The 17,618-nt window shown below is 40.5% G+C and overlaps 2 protein-coding genes across 2 annotated transcripts; both read right to left on the bottom strand.

Moving 5' to 3' along the window:
* Window positions 1-927: 927 nt before the first annotated feature.
* On the bottom strand, window positions 928-16,750 carry gpr156 (G protein-coupled receptor 156). The gene is made up of 10 exons (XM_085433760.1): window positions 16,532-16,750; window positions 12,504-12,656; window positions 9,025-9,152; window positions 8,823-8,943; window positions 8,630-8,740; window positions 6,444-6,569; window positions 6,090-6,185; window positions 5,442-5,678; window positions 4,584-4,742; window positions 928-3,137 (listed from the first exon to the last, which is right to left on the bottom strand). The coding sequence occupies exons 2-10, from the start codon at window positions 12,642-12,644 to the stop codon at window positions 1,812-1,814; spliced, it is 2,445 nt and encodes an 814-aa protein (XP_085289886.1). The 5' UTR covers window positions 12,645-12,656; window positions 16,532-16,750; the 3' UTR covers window positions 928-1,811.
* Window positions 9,285-11,815, bottom strand: LOC146690704 (zinc finger protein RFP-like). Its single transcript, XM_085433761.1, has 2 exons — window positions 11,491-11,815; window positions 9,285-11,068 (listed from the first exon to the last, which is right to left on the bottom strand). Exon 2 carries the CDS (start codon window positions 11,064-11,066, stop codon window positions 9,414-9,416), a length of 1,653 nt encoding a protein of 550 aa, XP_085289887.1. The 5' UTR covers window positions 11,067-11,068; window positions 11,491-11,815; the 3' UTR covers window positions 9,285-9,413.
* Window positions 16,751-17,618: the final 868 nt, after the last annotated feature.

Raw genomic sequence — 17,618 nt, forward strand, 5'->3', positions numbered from 1 at the left:
ATTTAAGTGATGGGAAGCCTGGCAAATATTTTAACTCAGGGAAAATGTTGCATTTAACATGGAAATCATATAAAGGTGAGGTTTAGTATTTAACATCAAGTCAGCACTCACATTCACAGAATGCACATTGTAAATTCAAACTCAGAGTCAGCAAAGGAACATAACAACATTTTAAGGAATGTTTATAATAAAAGAAACATAAAGTAATTCTGGGCACCAAAACATCAACAAATAAATACAGAAATAAATACAGAATTGCACAATTGATAATAGAGCGCACATTTGTTCTGTGAAAACCTTTTATGTTGCATCTGTTTATGTCATTTTTCATTATTGTGTCTCTTCTGTCAGTATATTTTGAGAACTTACATGAGTTAACTAACAAAGCACCTGTCTACAGTGCTGTGCAAAAGTCCTGATTTCCTCAGTTCACAATATTTTGCCAGGAAAATATGAAATAGATGCATAAATAGAAATAGAAATACAGTATATAAGGAAAGAAACAGAGTTTGCACAAGTATGACCACCTTTATTCTTTAACACATGCTGAACTCTCTTAGGCAAGCTTTCTTGTAATTTCTTTAAGTAGTCTTCAGTAATAGTTTGGGCTTCTTGAAGGACAAAAAAACTCTTCTTTGGATGTTTTTTAATAATAATAATAGAGTGCATTTATATAGCGCTTTTTGGGGCCCTCAAAGCGCTTTACAATTCCACTATTCATTCACTCTCACACACTGGTGGAGGCAAGCTACAGTTGTAGCCACAGCTGCCCTGGGACAGACTGACAGAAGCGAGGCTGCCATATTGCGCCATCGGCCCCTCTGGCCATCACCAGTAGGCGGTAGGTGAAGTGTCTTGCCCAAGGACACAACAAGGACACAACAACCAAGACTGTCCGAGCCGGGGCTCTGCAACTTTTGCATTCCATCAATTTTGACAAGATCTCCAAAACAACTACTTGAAAGGAAATCCCAAACCATGACAGAGCCTCCGCGGTGTTTTACAGATGGCTGTAGGCACTCATTGTTGCACCTCTCTCCTGGTCTCCCACATATATGTTGAGGAAAACTGAAAGTATAATTCATAAGAAATATCGTGGGCTGATAGCACCTTGAGAATCAATTCGTGGTGCAAAAACTGTGTTTTATATCTGTGAAAATGTGTTATCTTCGGCATTTATTTTTATGGATTAAAGAAATGGAAACAAATTATGCATTTTGGAACGGCTGCTAGTAACAAAGTGCCTAAACATACAATTTAAAATTTTTTTTGATAAGTTGTCTGTTATCATTGTCATCAAACACTTTTTATGTTTGAATTATTCAAAGGTAAGTGTTAAAAAGATTAACAAAAAACAAACACAGAAAAAAACATGCGTCTCATGTGAAAAAGAAAGAAAAAGCAGCCAATGTCCAAAGACAAATGTCCTTCAGAACCACTCAAAGAATTAAAAGAAACTAAATATAAATAAATGAGTAACTCAAGGCTTTTGCACAGTACTGTAAGTGTCAAAGGTTTTCATCAGACAGTAGAAATAGTAATCCAAATAATCCAAATAATGCCACAAGTAACTATAAAAAGTAAACAGCATTATGTGTTTTTAAGCTACAAAAGTTTTAGTCTCATAAATCAGTCACTGTGACCTATGGTGCAACACAGAAAAACAACAATCTCTGGGATGTAAAGTTCCTATACTGTAAGCTACTGTCGAATGTCCCCCATCACAGAAGTACATCCGTTTTAGCAACCTTTCTGAGAATATTCATTCAAGTTTTGGAACTGGATAAATGTGTAAAGTGCAGTAAACGTGTTCATACGAAGGTGGGTTTGAGGTCTTCTTTGAATACCACAGGGCGTGGTGAGCGGTAGAGGCTCAAGTAGTCATCATACTCGCTGTCAGAGGAGTCTGAGGAGCTGTCTGAGTACAGGAGGGAGCCTCGCTGCAGGCAGGAGTCACAGTAAGGACGGTGGTAGTAGCAGTAATCGGTTGAGCTGCTGGAGTCTGAGTCCGAGTACCCACATGAGTCTCGAATGTGTCTGCGGTGCTGCTCGTTATCACCGCCTGCTCCCACATCCTCTGGAGCTTTACGGTTTTGTTCTTCACAATGCACGACCGAACATCTCGGGAGCCTTGAAACACACCTCTGACATGTTCTCACTACTTCACGCACTTTCGTGTCTTCCTCCTTTCCCTCTTCAAGGTCACTGTTGTGATGTGAGATACAGTTATCATCCACAGTAATATCTTCTGGACTTGGGAGCGCACATGTGTCTCTTGCTCTTGCACAGCCAGGAACCTCAGAGCCTGTGTAGAAGCAGGGAGGAGCTAAACCTCCTCTGGAGGAGTGAAAGGGCCGCCGCCTTTTTCTCATGGTATAAGGCGAGATGCTAGGGTAGCGAAAGAGTGCAGGAGAGGGAAGGGAGCAGGGTGTCCGTGGGGAGAGAGGGGAGAGTGTAGAGTCTCTGGTCAGTTTTTGCTGAGAAGGTATCCTGGGCGCCTGATCGGGAGATCGAAGCGTGGTTTCCGTGATTGCATCCACGCTGAGTTCCTGTAGGATCTCCTGCAACTGTTCGCTACTAACAAAACCAGCTGGTTTAGTATTTGGTCCCACCTGAAGATTTAGGCCACTATAACTACCAAAGGTTTCAGCCATAGAGGGGTTCAACCCTCGTCGGTACTGCAGAGAGGTCACAAACTGAACTGTCTCCTCTGGTGTCCTGAGTAAACCCATAAACGGGAGGGATGCGTCCCGTTTGAGAGCAGATGCATTGTTTTGAGTTTCACAAGCAGGGATTTTGGTGGGAAGAGGGGAGGAAACAGAAATGGGAGCGGAGTAGTTTGAAATAGAGGAAGGAGCAGAGGACGGTGTAACAGCAGATAATGAACCATGAGCAGCAGTGAGGTGAGGCGAGAGAGCAGAGGGCGAGAGTGTTGATTTAGTGTCTTTCTGAGATTGAGAACAAGTAGAGGGGCCTTCCGACTGGAGCTCGGTCGTCTGAGTGGAGGACGAGTTGAGGTTAGTGGCAGAGGAGTCCATGTCTTGGTCCTCAGGGTGCTGGCTCGCTGACATGAGTCTCAGGAGTTTATCCTTGGCGTTGTTCACCTGCTCCTGGAGACTGTCGATCACGGCGTTCTTCTGAAAATTGTGGTGATACAGAGAAGTGAAAACATTTTGACACATACTGAGAAAATGTTGCTAGAAAAATCTGCCACTATGAAAACTTGGCACGCATCAGTTTCCTGCCTTTTGAATCAATATAAACAGAACAGTCAAGCAGTGACAGAAAGTCGTAAACATATGGTTAAGCAGCTGGTGCCACTTTGATTCAGCACTGACTCAGCCCTGTTTCATCTACACCACTAATGAAGTAATATGAAGGTGTCAGTTTTATATGTTGTACTGAATGTGTTTGTCACCTAATTTTGACAGTAAACTAGTCTGTTAAGAGGACTACCTGCAGCTTCAGGATGTAAACTCTTGAAATTTGTTTTTGTGTTTAATATAGAGACCAGTACTTGGACAGTGCATCACACACATTATTATAGATGAGGAACAAAGATGTGTCCAATACAGAAGCTGGTGGGACATTATAAGTGCCTTGTACGCTATCAGAACTGTGCTCTGCTGCTCCATTTCCATGTAGGTTTATTAGGTATAAAATAGAAACTAAAATAAAATAAAAAAGACTAGACACACTTAGTTTGAAATAACACAACCCATTACCTACTTTATTTACAAAAACCTTTGTCTCAGATAACAAGAGCCTTTATTAAAATCTGACTCTCTCTCCCACACTTTGCCTTTTTCCCTGTCCTCCTGCGTTTGCTCATAGGGGATCATATGATTGTTAGGGTTTCTTTCTAATACCCGAGTCTTTACCTTACTGTATAAAGCACACTGAGTGGACTATTGATGCTGTATAAATAAAATTGGCCGAAATTGAAATTTTTGTTACGTGTTAAACAGCCTGGAACCCTGATATGTCATGTTTTTTCACATCCATACCCACAATATAGAGAGATGTGAAGCATATAGTCGAGGACAATTTGAGTACAGCAAAGTGTCTGCATCAGTTTGCAACGCTTTAAAAAAGGCCACTAAATTGCAATATGTGCTACCGCAATACTCAAAAAATGACAAATTGTTTAAAATCCTAATTGAGTTTAGCGACGTGATATATTTGCAGCCACGCCCCGAAGCATACTCTACTTTGGTGTTGATTTTACTCTAAATGTTACAATTCTTTACTACACAAACCTTATGCTCTATTTAAAAAAAGACAGTGATTGTTACCATAAACGAATCAAGGAAGTTTCTACTGAGATCATAAATAAGAGAAGTGGTGTCAGTTCTCCATATTCTTGCAACCAGAGGAGTCACCCCCTACTGGCCTTTATAAAGAAAGCACATTTCGTCTACAGGAGAGGAGTGGAAAACTTAAATCATCTGCAAAAAAATAAAGATTATGTGTCTTATAATTAAATGAGAAAGTTCTACTGCAGCTTTATATGAAATTCTAACATGAAACAAAGATGATTTCTTACCGAGTGGCTAATTCTGAGAAGAAAACAGTAACGTTACCTCATTAAGGAGTTTCTTCATTGAGCTGTTTTCCCCCAGCAGGTAGAAGATTTCATCCTGACTGTACACAGATGGCTGACTCTTACTGGGGCTGCTGAAATACTTGGCCATCTGACTCGGGTTGTTCTGATCTTCTTCAAACTGTCGCCACTGGGTCAGCTGTATGGGGCAAGTGAGATATTTTAGAGATATGAAAAAAAATGTAGTTTTTTTAACAAAAAAAGAAGATATATTATCAGGGTCATTTGATCTGGAATATTCACCAGGTGTATTTGCACAAACTGCTTACTGTTCAGCTATTTCCTTCCGTTCCAGAGGAGATGCATTCCTTTACCATAACAAAAGTCCTCTGCTAGACTCTTAGAGAGTCATAAACCTGTTTGCGACAGCCTACGTAGTTTTGACTCATAAACACCTTGTGTGTGAGTCACCCTCCACTGACAGACATGGAAACCTGGCACACATAAAACTGCATGTGTGAGCACCGCAATCACTCACAGATTTACTACTTTATTCAAATGAAAAAGAAAAAGTCATAACCAAAGCTACCATTCGCGTGTCTATTTGTCATCTGTCTGTATTTAGTTTCTGTCTGTCTGATTGAGTCGGTTTATTTACTGCTGGTTTCTAAACATAGTATTCTATTATTATACAATCAGTTTATCCTTCACTTTAAGTAAATACGTTTGCCATATTTGAAAAAAAAAAGTCCCTCTGTACACTGAAGCATCATTGTGTTCGCAAAAGTGAAATGGACAATCAGTAAACATAATACTTCTAGACACGATAAAGTTTATTTTCCAAGTCGTTTTCTGTTACGCAGATGCTAAAAAATGGAAAATGACATCAGTGTCTGACCTGAGGCACAAACAGCATGCAGTTTGTAGCCAGCGTGCAGATGAAGATGGCTCCAGCCACAGTACTGTAGACCACGTTGGGCCAAGTCTGCAGGAAGATGGACACGGGGGTGGCAACGGCGGAGGAGCAGGTGACCAAAGTGACGCATGTAATGATTGTAGGAGACTGGTTGACTGGGGGATGGCTGACATTACTTGTCAGTCCAGCTAGATAAGTGCCATAGAGGAGAAGACAACCCTAAAGAGAAACAAAGTAAAGACAAAGGGCATTAAAAGGAAAAAAAAAGGGAAAAAAAAGAAACATGGTGGATAAATAACCATTATTATTGTTTAAAAATTATTCATATTATACAAAAATGAATGACCAAAGTCTTTCAGATGTTAGGTTATTTAATACTTGACGTCTGAAACTATCATTTTGATTTGATTTCTCAAATTCAGCAGTTTTATTCACATGTATTCACTTAAGTAAAGCACTTGCAATGGTGTGTTTACATAAGGCAAACTGGAGAAAACAGTACAGCATACAGAATACACAGAAAACACCACGTGAAAGATAAATGATGCCATCAAAATAATGCAAAACTTTAAAATGTGCATTTAAACACTGATACAAATGTATAATAAAGTTTGAATAGAGACTAGTTACCTTTTGGACAGCAACAATAATGATCCACAGATTTGAGTACAAAGAAGAACAAGAAACCAGCTGCGACAACGAGTAGGAAACATCTCTTTCCATCACCTACATCATCAAAGAAAACAATACACCATCAGAGAGTTGATTTATTTAGCTGTCATCATTATGTATGAGTTTGTGATTTTCCAGTCACAAATTCAATTTTTCCTGCAATCTCATTCAATTTCACTTTCCATAATTTGACAGCAAAAAGCATTCAGGTGAACATTTAAGTCCCATGCATTTCGGTTTTCATCATTCTTAATGAAACCAAGTCATTTTACAACTTTTTGCTCAGCTTCAGGAAATCACCAATAATCCTACCTTGACAACAGCTCCCACAGATCGTGAACACCTGATGGGGTCGGTGAGGTTCCAAGCGGTGAGAATCAGCATGTCCACCAGGATCAACAGAGCCACCATACCCATCAACTGGATGTCCCTGATTATCTGACACATAGAGCATAGTCCCCAGTTATTATTTCACCAGTAGAGCATTTTCATTCATGTAGCGACACCTTGATTAAGTGGCACAGTTATCAGATACCAGATTGGATATGCACAGTAAAGAAATTTATATTAAGCAAAACAAGCTTTGTCTTTTATCCATGACCTAACCTGCTAGTTATTGCTTCAGAAACATCTCTGAATATCTCCTAAGCAATATAAATACCTGGGGCAGAACATGCTTGATGAATCTGGTAAATAGAGGAGGAAGAAAGAAAAATACATAATACATACTGACTATGTAAAAAGCAGCAAAGCGCAAAAATAAAATCACTTATATTGTTGCTTTCTGCAACAAATGTAATTGGACATGAAATTTTTATTAAAGAAATTTTTATCAACAAGGTTCGAAAGTGAGATGAAGCCAAGAGGTGGCCATGGCGACTAAAGATGAAAGGCGATAATCCCACAAACCGGTGATAAAGACCACTGAGGGTGTTACATGCTTCTCTGTGCACCAGCACATGTGCCAGGCCGTTATTGTTTTTTCTGTCATCCTTTATTAACCTGTTCCCCCCTTTCTTGATCTATTCTTTATCCCTAGTGCTGCACACCTATTAAAGATGTTCTCTCTGCTCTTCCTCACCAGCACCAGTATTATTGCTCAGTTGTTCTTTTTTGCTGTTTTTGTTTGTTTGTTTGTTTTTAATTTATTCCTAGTTCAATTCAATTCAATAGTTGAGTTGGGAGTTATTGACAATCATGTTTTCAGTCTTGGTTTTATTAGTTTAGTTTACGACTATTAGCTTAAGCTGGAATCTGATTGCTCATTGTGTAGTTGTTCATGTTCTTTCTCTCTTGTTTGTTTATGGTTGGGCTCCTATTCCTTGTTATATCTATTTGTTTTATTTTTTAAAAGAACTATTTTTGCAATATTAAACATTTGTTGAACTGCCATGGGTTTAGGGACCATAACATGAGAGGCCCTGAGTCCAAATCCCAGACCAGCCCCCAAATTTTGTATCTTATCTCAGAATCAAACTGTTATCTGAACATAAACTACTATACCAACATATTACAGTGGTTATATTGTTATATGTTGGCCTTGGCTGTGTCTAATATGGCATGGCTCAATTGCCTCAGCACGTAAGAAACCAGATTGTGAGATGTCATAAAGAGGGTCCAAGAGTGTAAGTAGGCTACTTGGCATAAGTTAAAACAAAGAGCCAGGAGTGATTAAAAAGTAAAAAAGGTAAATGAAGATCCATGTTAACACAAACAGGCACAGTGGACGGCCTTAAATACAGCACAAATACACAATTTGCTATTTTTTGCTACATATAATTTGACTGAAAAGCAGATGGCGTGTTTGATGGTGGACAGAGTATCAGCAGAAACTAATGCATCAATAAAAAAACCCTGAATGAATTAAGCCTCTGCAGAAAGAAAGAAAAGAAGGAAACAGCAGCTTAAAAACAGCACAGTGCTGCACGATTCGCCAAAGATCATGAAAAGAAGCATTGTGACCATTAGTGAAAGCACTTTTAGTTAGAGTTACAACCAAATAAAAGCAAGAATAATACTTCAAGTAAGAGGAGGTCAACAGTGCTGGCTGTGAAACACGAGTGCAAACAATGTTGGGGAGATAGCAAGTTTGTGCCCAGAAACTGAAGGAAGGTTGCCCTGAGGTCTTAACAAAGTGGACACAGGAGGAAAGAGTGAAAACTATGTCCCCTAATTCAAAGAGACTACATCTGGAGTGTTTTAAAGTAGAAAGTCAAGCAACAAAATTCCTCCAGCAAGGAGCAGCTCTGAAAAGAATCATCTGTGAAAAGCACTTCCTCCAAGTCCAGGAGGATCAAATTTATCACCAAACCTACAGGCAAAAAAAAAAAAAAAAAAAAAAAAAAAAAAAAAAAAAAAAAATATATATATATATATATATATATATATATATATATATATATATATATATATATATATATATATATACATATATATATGGACTGTAGACTATGTAGGTTTCCTAGGAAACCACCAGGAAAACTGAAGAGCATGCCTACCACTCTCTTGTCCGGCACGCGCTGCGTGAACACCCTGTACAGTCTCCATGTCTTCCCCAAAATTGGGCCAAACACCAGGGTACTGCCTACACAAAGCATCCACATGCGAGTCTACGGTAGAGAGCATGGTATGATTACTTCAATCTAACAATGTCAACGCTAATACAGAGCGGTGAAGGGAAGTTGGACTCACTTGTAGAACAGCTATAGATGCTCCACTTTCCTCGACGGCAAACAGGAAACCGCTGCTATAGGTGAGGACACTTCCACAGAGAGTCAGGGCATTGAGGTTGGGGCTGGACATCTTTACTATCCTAATGACATGACACACATTATGTTAAATGACTTCTGTAAGCCTCTCTTTGTGTTTATATACTGCGTATGTTTCACTGTACCTGTTGTTTTTGAAGCGCAGGGTGAAAAGGAGGAAGCAAAATGCCAACAGGATTCCACAGGAGAGGAGCGTCCACACCACAGCAATTAGCACCGATGAGAGAGAGCGCCTCGGGAGCTCTGCTGCCATCTGCAAACGCATACATGCAACATGCAAACATGCATCCAAATTATTTCAGATGCTGCTCTTGTGCATCTGAAACTCTCATTTTTTGAAATCACGGACACAAAACAATAATAATAAAAAAAGAAACACAATTCATTTGGACAAACACGATTTTATTAAACAGCAAGAATTACCCTACAGACTTGGAACTTTTTTTGGCACAGTTGAAACGTTAAATTGAAAACTAAACGAAGCATTCAAGTAGAGATCGCACGTTACGAAGTTTTAGTTAACAGGCACGATGATGAGAGGTGCTGAGTTAACCCCGCTGTGATTCCTCCGTGGGTTAAAGTAGGGGAGAAGTCTGCCACTGAAGGTGCACCCAGTGAAGGAGTAGATGTGAGAATGAGAGTCCACGTTGTAAAATGAAACCTGTCCCCAGCCCATATCCACATACACCCCAATTCTCTGGGGCTTCTCAATCAGCGGGACACACACAGGGCTGTTGCTGAGAGCCCAGTAGCTCTCATCCTTTCGCATCCCCAGCGACCAGTAGCCCCTGTCGGGGTTTAGCACATTCCCTCCTTTTCTGGTCACCATTTCAAGCGCAACTCCAATATCCCATTCTGTCTTTTCTTTCACCTCGACTTCATAGTAGAACCTTCCAGCAGAGAAGCCCTCCTTTCCCAAAACGCTCACACAAGGGTAAAATCGCTCTGGGTTGTCAGGAAGGCCGAGGGATACGTCACCGTGATAGACCTGCTTCTTGTTTTCAGACAGCACCAGCTTGGGATGAGCGGTATCAGGATCCAAATGCACATCCACAGCATATTGCTGAGCTTTCTGAAATTCGGATTCGCAGAGCCTCTTCACCTCAGCTTTTACCGTCTCCTCCAGCTGACACATTACTCTCCTCACCGCTCTCCTCACTATGCCCACATATTCAGTACTCTCTAAGCAGGTGTCGGACCAGTCTTTGGTGGCTGGCACTGTGGCAAAAGCTGGAAAGTATTGGAGAAGATAGAGATCATCGTCGGTGAACGAGAGCTGCTCCAGTTCATCTCTCCTGCAGCTCAGCTGATCAATCTCCTGCTCCAGCTCCAAGATAAGCCTGCTGGCCATGCTTTCTACTTGCTTCTGCTTTGCGCCAATCACCTCGGCCACTTCAGCCTGGCCTCTCTGGACAAGCTGGAACAGCTTGCTGAAGACGCGCAGACTCTCTTCAGTCTCCCTTTCTGTGTTTCTCCTGCTGATTTGAATGATTTTATTGATATCACAGACTTTCTGCAGTCGGCGATGGATCATTTCTCCCACCTCTTTTTTTGTGCTCCCGATCTGAGCCCTTCTGTTCCGGCTCTCATCCTCTATACGAACAGTCTGATGAGCCGTGTGGTCTTTCGTAATGCAGATCTGGCACACGTACACCTGGTCAGTGTTACAGAACAGGTCGAGCAGCTTTTCGTGCTGCTTACAAACCCTGTCTTGCATGTTTATCATGGGCTTAATCAAGCGGTGTTTCTTGAAGGTGCCTAGAACGTGATGGGGCTCTAGATGAGTCTCACAAAATGAGGCCAAACAGTCCAGACAGGATTTAAAAGCCTTGACTGTTTTTCCAATGCATACATCACATGAAACCTCTCCTTTGTGGCCCTCTGACTGATCCATAGCACTGCTCTCATTTTCATTTTTCTTTTCCACCAACTCCTTGAAATGAGAAGCCACCTCCGATATGAAGGTGTTAACTTTGAGGTCAGGCCGCATGTACAGCTTGTGCTTGCACATGGGACACTGAGGCATGTTAGAGGTCTGCCAATATCTTTGTAAACACTCCCTGCAGAAGTTGTGCCCACAAGGAGTGGACACTGGCTGGTTGAACAAATCCAGACAAATGGGGCAAAGGAGCTGCTCCTTGGACAGCACACTGCCAACTGTGGCCATATCTAGAAGCACAGAGAGAGAGAAAACAGGTGGTGTTTTATGCAATAAGTTGGCTCAGCTTCTTGTATTTTTGTCTTTCCACTATAGCGTTAGGGATAGGAACACTTGGTGCCTGGTGGGCTGTCCACATCCACAAATAGCAACAAATGCATGGTGTTAGATTTCATCAAAGAGTATTTCACTTTAGCTGAGCAGTTTTTATGTCAGTTGAGGTCATTAGAAAATAATAAAGAGAGCCCATAAAGACACTGAACTAAAGGATAAATATGTTTCAATACTATTTTGTCATGTTAAAAATTACCATAACAAAGAAAACCGCAGTATGCTGTTCTTCCCTCCCCTGGGTGAGGATGCTATACACTCTGAGACACACCCATGCATAAATTAACATCAGAAAGTGAAAGAAATCAAAGCGATAACTCACCTCAACTCGTTGTGGCACGGCACGAAGAGAAAAGCTTGTTTGTGTTCCTTTGACACAGCGTCTCGGCTACTTTAGCGTCTATTTGGAAAGTCTTATTAGACTTTCTTTGCCTGCCTCACGGTGCTGATCTCCGCTGACTCGTCTCTTAAGGGCACCAGTGACTGAGACGATACTAAACATAGCTTCGGTAGTCCACCCCTATTACCTTTCGGGATATGTACCATTCAAATTGCTTCTCGAGTAGGATAGTAGCACACTCCTAGCTTGCTTGGTGTGTTTATTTACACGGCTCACTTGTTCCACTGACCAACCGACCAACATTTAAAATCTGCATTTAAAAGTAATTTGAAAAAACAGGGGTTTTTTTAGGCTTTGAGTGAACGTCTCTCGATTAAAAGTAATTTGCTAATCGAATTAATCAGAAGTAGTTTCACCCTTTTCACCCTTTCACAAGGTCAACTGCACAAGACACGCCAGTGTGCCAGCACTTTGTGATGTAAAAAGAATCTGTTTACTGTGTAAATGCAGGAACATGTGCATGTGACATCTGGATAGTCTAGATACACAAATGTGTGACAAATTAAAGGAAAAACTAACTTGGCCAGCTGAGCTGACCACAAGAAAAATCCTGTTGATTTATTATGCTGTAAGAGAAATGTACTGGCATTGTAAGAGTAATTGTAAATCTGGACAAAGTTGTTCACCCTCACCTTTATACTCTGGTGAAACATTGAGGGTTTGCTGAGTGGCTGCATGTATATTAAAACAACATGAATCATATTCTATGGCCTTCCTGTCAAGAGCTCTCAACCAGCTGAACACCTATGGGAGATTTTAGACTCAATCATCTATCATCAAAACCAAGAATGAAGGGATATCTTTTGGAAGTATAGGGTTCTGAGTTTCTTTTCCTTTAATTTCTCACCCATGAGTATACAGTATGTGCTTGGCATTGTTATATTTTTCATTATAAGTATATATATTAACATGAGAGAGTGACAGAGAGAGGTTACCGTGCTGAGACTGCATAGCCTCTGCAGAACGTCGAGGCTGTCCTGCCTGCTGACTCCAGATTGGATGAAGCAAAATGGGGACTCACACTGGGAGCTGCAGTTCAGCTCAGGCTCCATGATTGGCACCAGTCCGTCCACCATCACAAAAACATCCTGTTAAGCAATCAATAGATTTCACAGATGTGATGAAATGGACAGAAGAAACACACTGCTCTTTGTGAAAAAAACAACAACGAAAACACTAAAATCACTTAGTCCTGTTTTGCGATAACATTTTTACTGTATAATTATTTATCTTACTAATGGACCAATGTACTAAATTCCACAAGATACTAGAGACCAAGAAAACACATGTAGTGGCATTTTGTTTCTGTTTCCAGGTTTATGATTCACCTGACAGTTGTAGGACCTGAAGCCACCACAGTGTGGTGCTCTGACAGAAACCTCTGAGACGAGGAGTGACAGGGACAGAGACAGTGATAGTGCATTGCATAGATAGCAGCCCAAACAGAAACAGGCATTTTAAACAGACAAGAATATTAGAATTACTAGAATATAAATAAGAGAAGTTATTAGGCATTAGTGGTATTTCCAACTTTAAAACAATAAACATGTACAACAGGAACTCTGTTTCTGCTTATCCTCAATTTTTACCATCACCTTGTGATCCCAGAGGTAAACTAGCAAACAGTGGACCACAGCCTGTGACAACACACATTTTCACATTGACCAGGCAAAAGAAAAAGGAACAGCAGAGCTAATTTAGCATATCAAAGTTAACATTTCAGGGTTAAGATTTCCCCGACAGCCAAACAATCCACAATTATACCTTTAATTTAAAGCATCTGCAACTGAAGAGGTAAACTTTAATGCCAAACAACAGTTTGTCACTCTTGCCGCAGGAATTTTTATGAGGCTGCTCTGGGCTGCACTGACATGTTGCACGTTTAATTATGCGGCATGGTCTCACATGATACTGTGAGCTGTAACTAGGACAGACGAGAGTCTGATCGTTGTAATCGCTGCTGTGACTCAGCCACATGTTGCTAAGACGATGTAAGACTACTTGTATCGATACAAATTGGCAGACCGGTGGGTGTTTATGTGAGTAGAGTGCTATTAGGCATCACACGTCTTGCCTTTGTAGAATGACTAAGGTAACCTGAAAGGCTCTGGGGCTGTTCAGTTATGGGATCAATCAAAATGAAAGGGGGAATTGTGCAGAAATAGTGCAGTGTAGCAGTGTGGCATAAAAACATCCCATTTGCAAGCTCCTGAGTGAAAATGATTAAGCAGGGCTGACAGTAATGTAAAGTATAAGGCATTTCCAAATATTAAGGCTGTTTTCAGAACAAAGAAGCCATCTTTTCAATATATCTAGGAAATGTCTGGAGTTCCTGTTCATATCCTTTTGTCACTTTCCAAGTTTAGATCACAGTTCTTCTGCTTCCTGCAGGAAAAGCCGTCAGAGAGAGGCATTTCCGCAAGTTTTTTCTCAGAATCCTGCCTCTGTAGCTTTCAGCTTAGGCCAAAACCCACCCCCCTGCAGAGGTCAACATCCAACTGTGAGGGGGTCACCGTGTAAGCAGGGAGAGCAGTGCTAGACTCCAAGCTGAGCTTGGTTTTATGGACATGTTTTGACAGTTCAGAATAATCATGAGGAGTGTCTTTTGAAGTCCTGAAGGCTAAACCGCAAGTAATACCTGAGCTACCTGTAGCCTTGATTGTCTTACTTTAAACATGGGATGGGCCTAATGGGCTTAATGTGCCTGCAGCGGGGCTTTCACTTTTGTACTTATAAGTTTGTCTTAAAAAAAATTAAATAAAATAAAAAACTGTATGCAGTGATTTGCAAATCATTTGAACCCTGCGTTTGACTCACTTCATAGACAACGTATCAGATATTGAGAAACATTGCTTTGTGGAAAATAACAGCACATTTTGGGACGTGACAGTTTGAAACGGATGCCAAAAACACATTTCAAAGACGTTGGAACAGGGATATGTTTCCCACTGTGTTGTGTCAGCTCTTCTTTTCATAACATTCTCACCTTTGGGAACTACAGAGACAAATTGCTCTTGTGAATGGCATTTCCCCCCCAGGTGTGCTTGATATGCCAGCAGATTGAAATTTCAGAGCCAATTTCATGACAAAAATGTTTTCAGAGATTGACAGCACTGGACTCCAGGCAGGCCAGTTCAGCACCCAGATTCTTACAGGGTCTGTGGTTGAAAGGGTTTAGCTGGAAAATATTGCTCAGAACCTAAAAACTGTATATGCTGTTTAGTATTAATGGTTCCTTCATGGCAAGTTTCACAGACTGCGGCTTGTATCTGTGCAATGATAGTCTCTGCACCTGCCTGTTTTAGCTGACTCAGACCCAGAGAGGCATATAGTGTTTATGGTATTGTCTTTGCATAATAAAACTTTCACTTGTATTTCTGAATGCAGCAAAAACTGTGCTCACTCTCAGTGGTTGTTAGCAGTGTTTCTGAGCTGTGAAGTGATTTCCACCATATTTCGTTTTCTTGTTTAATGCAAATGTCCAAAAGCCCAATCATCACTTTTGGCTTTTTCCTTTATGTGAAAAGATTTCTCTCTATTCTCTGAATTTTTTCATAGTTTTATGCACCACAGAAAATGAAATTCAAAAATTATTCCTCACTTTATGTTGAGGACTATTTCTAAGTTTTTTGTTGTTACAGGATAATCCTTTTTAAATGTATTTTATGACATCTCCATTTAAAAAAAGCAACAAGTTTGAAAATTATATTTATTACAATTATATTTATTCTTCTTGCATTTTAAACTAAATAGAAAACCACAGCCAGTAGTTCCACATGTTTAATTTGGCAGATTTCTTTTTACACCAGATTCCCTTCCTGATACAACCCCAAAGGGATTTATATCTCCTTCCTGGATCGACTCGGGAATGTTTAATTTGTAAGCTTAATCTGTAAATGACACTATAGAGCCGTAGGTTAAATAATTTAAGAATCATCGCAGTTTCGCTGCCTTAAAATAAATAAACAAATAAAATAAAGTGAGTGTCTTTAAATGTTGGTAACAGGGGTGTACCACTGTGCCTCCCTTTGGGACACATTTTCTTACATTCTTAATTCTTATTAAAAATTGGAGTAAAGCCCATTCATTGTTCTGTCAATCACTCTGTTCATCTTTTAAGATTAGAGTGTTGTAACCATCAGATGTAAAGCCTGGTTCAGGGGCCATTATTGAAACATTCCTTCATAGCCAGTAATCCGTTTATAAGTTTATTCCCTAAGCTGATTTAGAACGCAATTACTGGCACTAAAATCCCACCTCAGGCCATTTCTGGGCACATCATCCATTTTTTTTGTAGGTTCTGGATTATATATTTTATAGAGACATCAATTCATCAAAATGTATATTTTCTCTGAGAACGGAAGCAATTTGACTATACAAGCAGAAAATCTGATGAGTTCTCAGCGTATCAGTTTAAAGTTTACCAAGAAAAAACTATAGAGAAACCTTATGTTATTAGCCTAATTATTTAATCATTATCATGAGAGTAGATACTGTAGATATAACATACAAGGATTGCATGTGGATCCATGCAAGCATCATATTAAAATATTATGTCATTAGTATGGGTCCAGATAAATTTCATCTGATTTTAGCCATACCGTCCAGACTTTGCAAAGAGCATAAACTGAATGAAACGTGCGTGTCATCACTGCTTTGTAATGAAGCACCAATAAAAAGAGAAACAGATAACATTAAAATAAAGTGAAGAAGAAAGCAATGATTTATGAGCTATAAAAATTTGAATATTGGATAAAACACCTGTACGAGATCGCTTAAAGAAAATAAGCCTTCCTCCGGGTTCGGTAGCATAATCAGCTGTGAAGTGCGATCCTATCCGGTAAAAGAGGCGACCGCTCATGGCTGTAATTAGTAGGCTGTACAGTAAAGCAGCCAATTTGTCAGCTAAACCCGCTGAGAAGAAGAAGAAGAAGAAGAAAATAATGACTTCAAAAGAACAAACCTCGATCTTCAAACCGCACGCAGGATCCCATTGCTTCGTCCCGTCTCGGACTCCATGTCGCCAGACTCAGAAACCTTATGATAATAAAAACTGAAAATAAATTAAAATATAGTTCCTTATCTAACATTGCTACATGGCTTTCGCGGCCGCACACTTGGAACGATTCCCGCCCGTCACTCCGGAAAGAGCCCGTCACTCTGGAGAAGTTCAGCAGAACTCTGGAGTCCTCCTTTGCGCACGGAGGAAGGGGAGGGCGCGAGTGTGAGCGAGTGTGTGTGGGAGATACTGTCTCTCTCTCTCTCTCTCTCTCTGTTTCTCTCTCCAAAAAAGAGAATTCAAAGCGTGATGCGGTGCACGATTGTGACAATGTGGGTCCAGTACGGTACAGGGGGCCCCTCGGGGACCTGCGTGTGGCAGATGGGACAGGGCGGCGCTCTAACTATCACCAGTACAAATAAATAGAGTGAAAACAGCGCTCGTTTTAATGGAAAGAGAAACACACATCATCACTGTTTATATTATCGTTATTTTTCTTCCAAAGCAGACGTTTATGACGGATGGACATGAGGTCGCCGTGCAGCCTGATGAGGACAGATTGAGTTTCTCAGATTGCTCAGCGAGCCTCTGCAGAGGTATGTCAGCATTTATTCAGCCGGCTATATGAGACATAAAGGTGTTATTAAGACGTCACTGTAGGCTTACAGTGTGAGCCTACACGGCGGGTCATTCCTGATAAGGGAGTGCCACCACTGAGAGCTGTAAGTGGGGAAACAGAGACAAACACAGATTATCAGAAAAGAAGAATATGCGGATATCCACTCGTGCGTCCATCTGCCCCCATTAGTCCCATTCACACGATATAAAATTTTCTCCCATGGCTGTATTAATCTATAGGTTCACTGCTTTTAAATTTTAAAGTCACTTAATCTATATTAAAACTCTGAACAGACGCATATAGCTCCCTGTTATTTCAAATAGGCCACAGTACGTGTTTACAGTGCACCATTGTTTCATGTTTGAAAAAGCTTTGTGCTCCTGTGGCCTTTCCCCGGAATTAAACATATAAATTATTCTGGCATCGAAACTA

The sequence above is a fragment of the Copadichromis virginalis genome, linkage group LG16, assembly GCF_057382275.1.
Source record: "Copadichromis virginalis isolate Kocher_CV1m ecotype Utaka linkage group LG16, C_Virginalis_male_GT1.1, whole genome shotgun sequence".
NCBI classification, from domain to species: Eukaryota; Metazoa; Chordata; class Actinopteri; order Cichliformes; family Cichlidae; genus Copadichromis; species Copadichromis virginalis.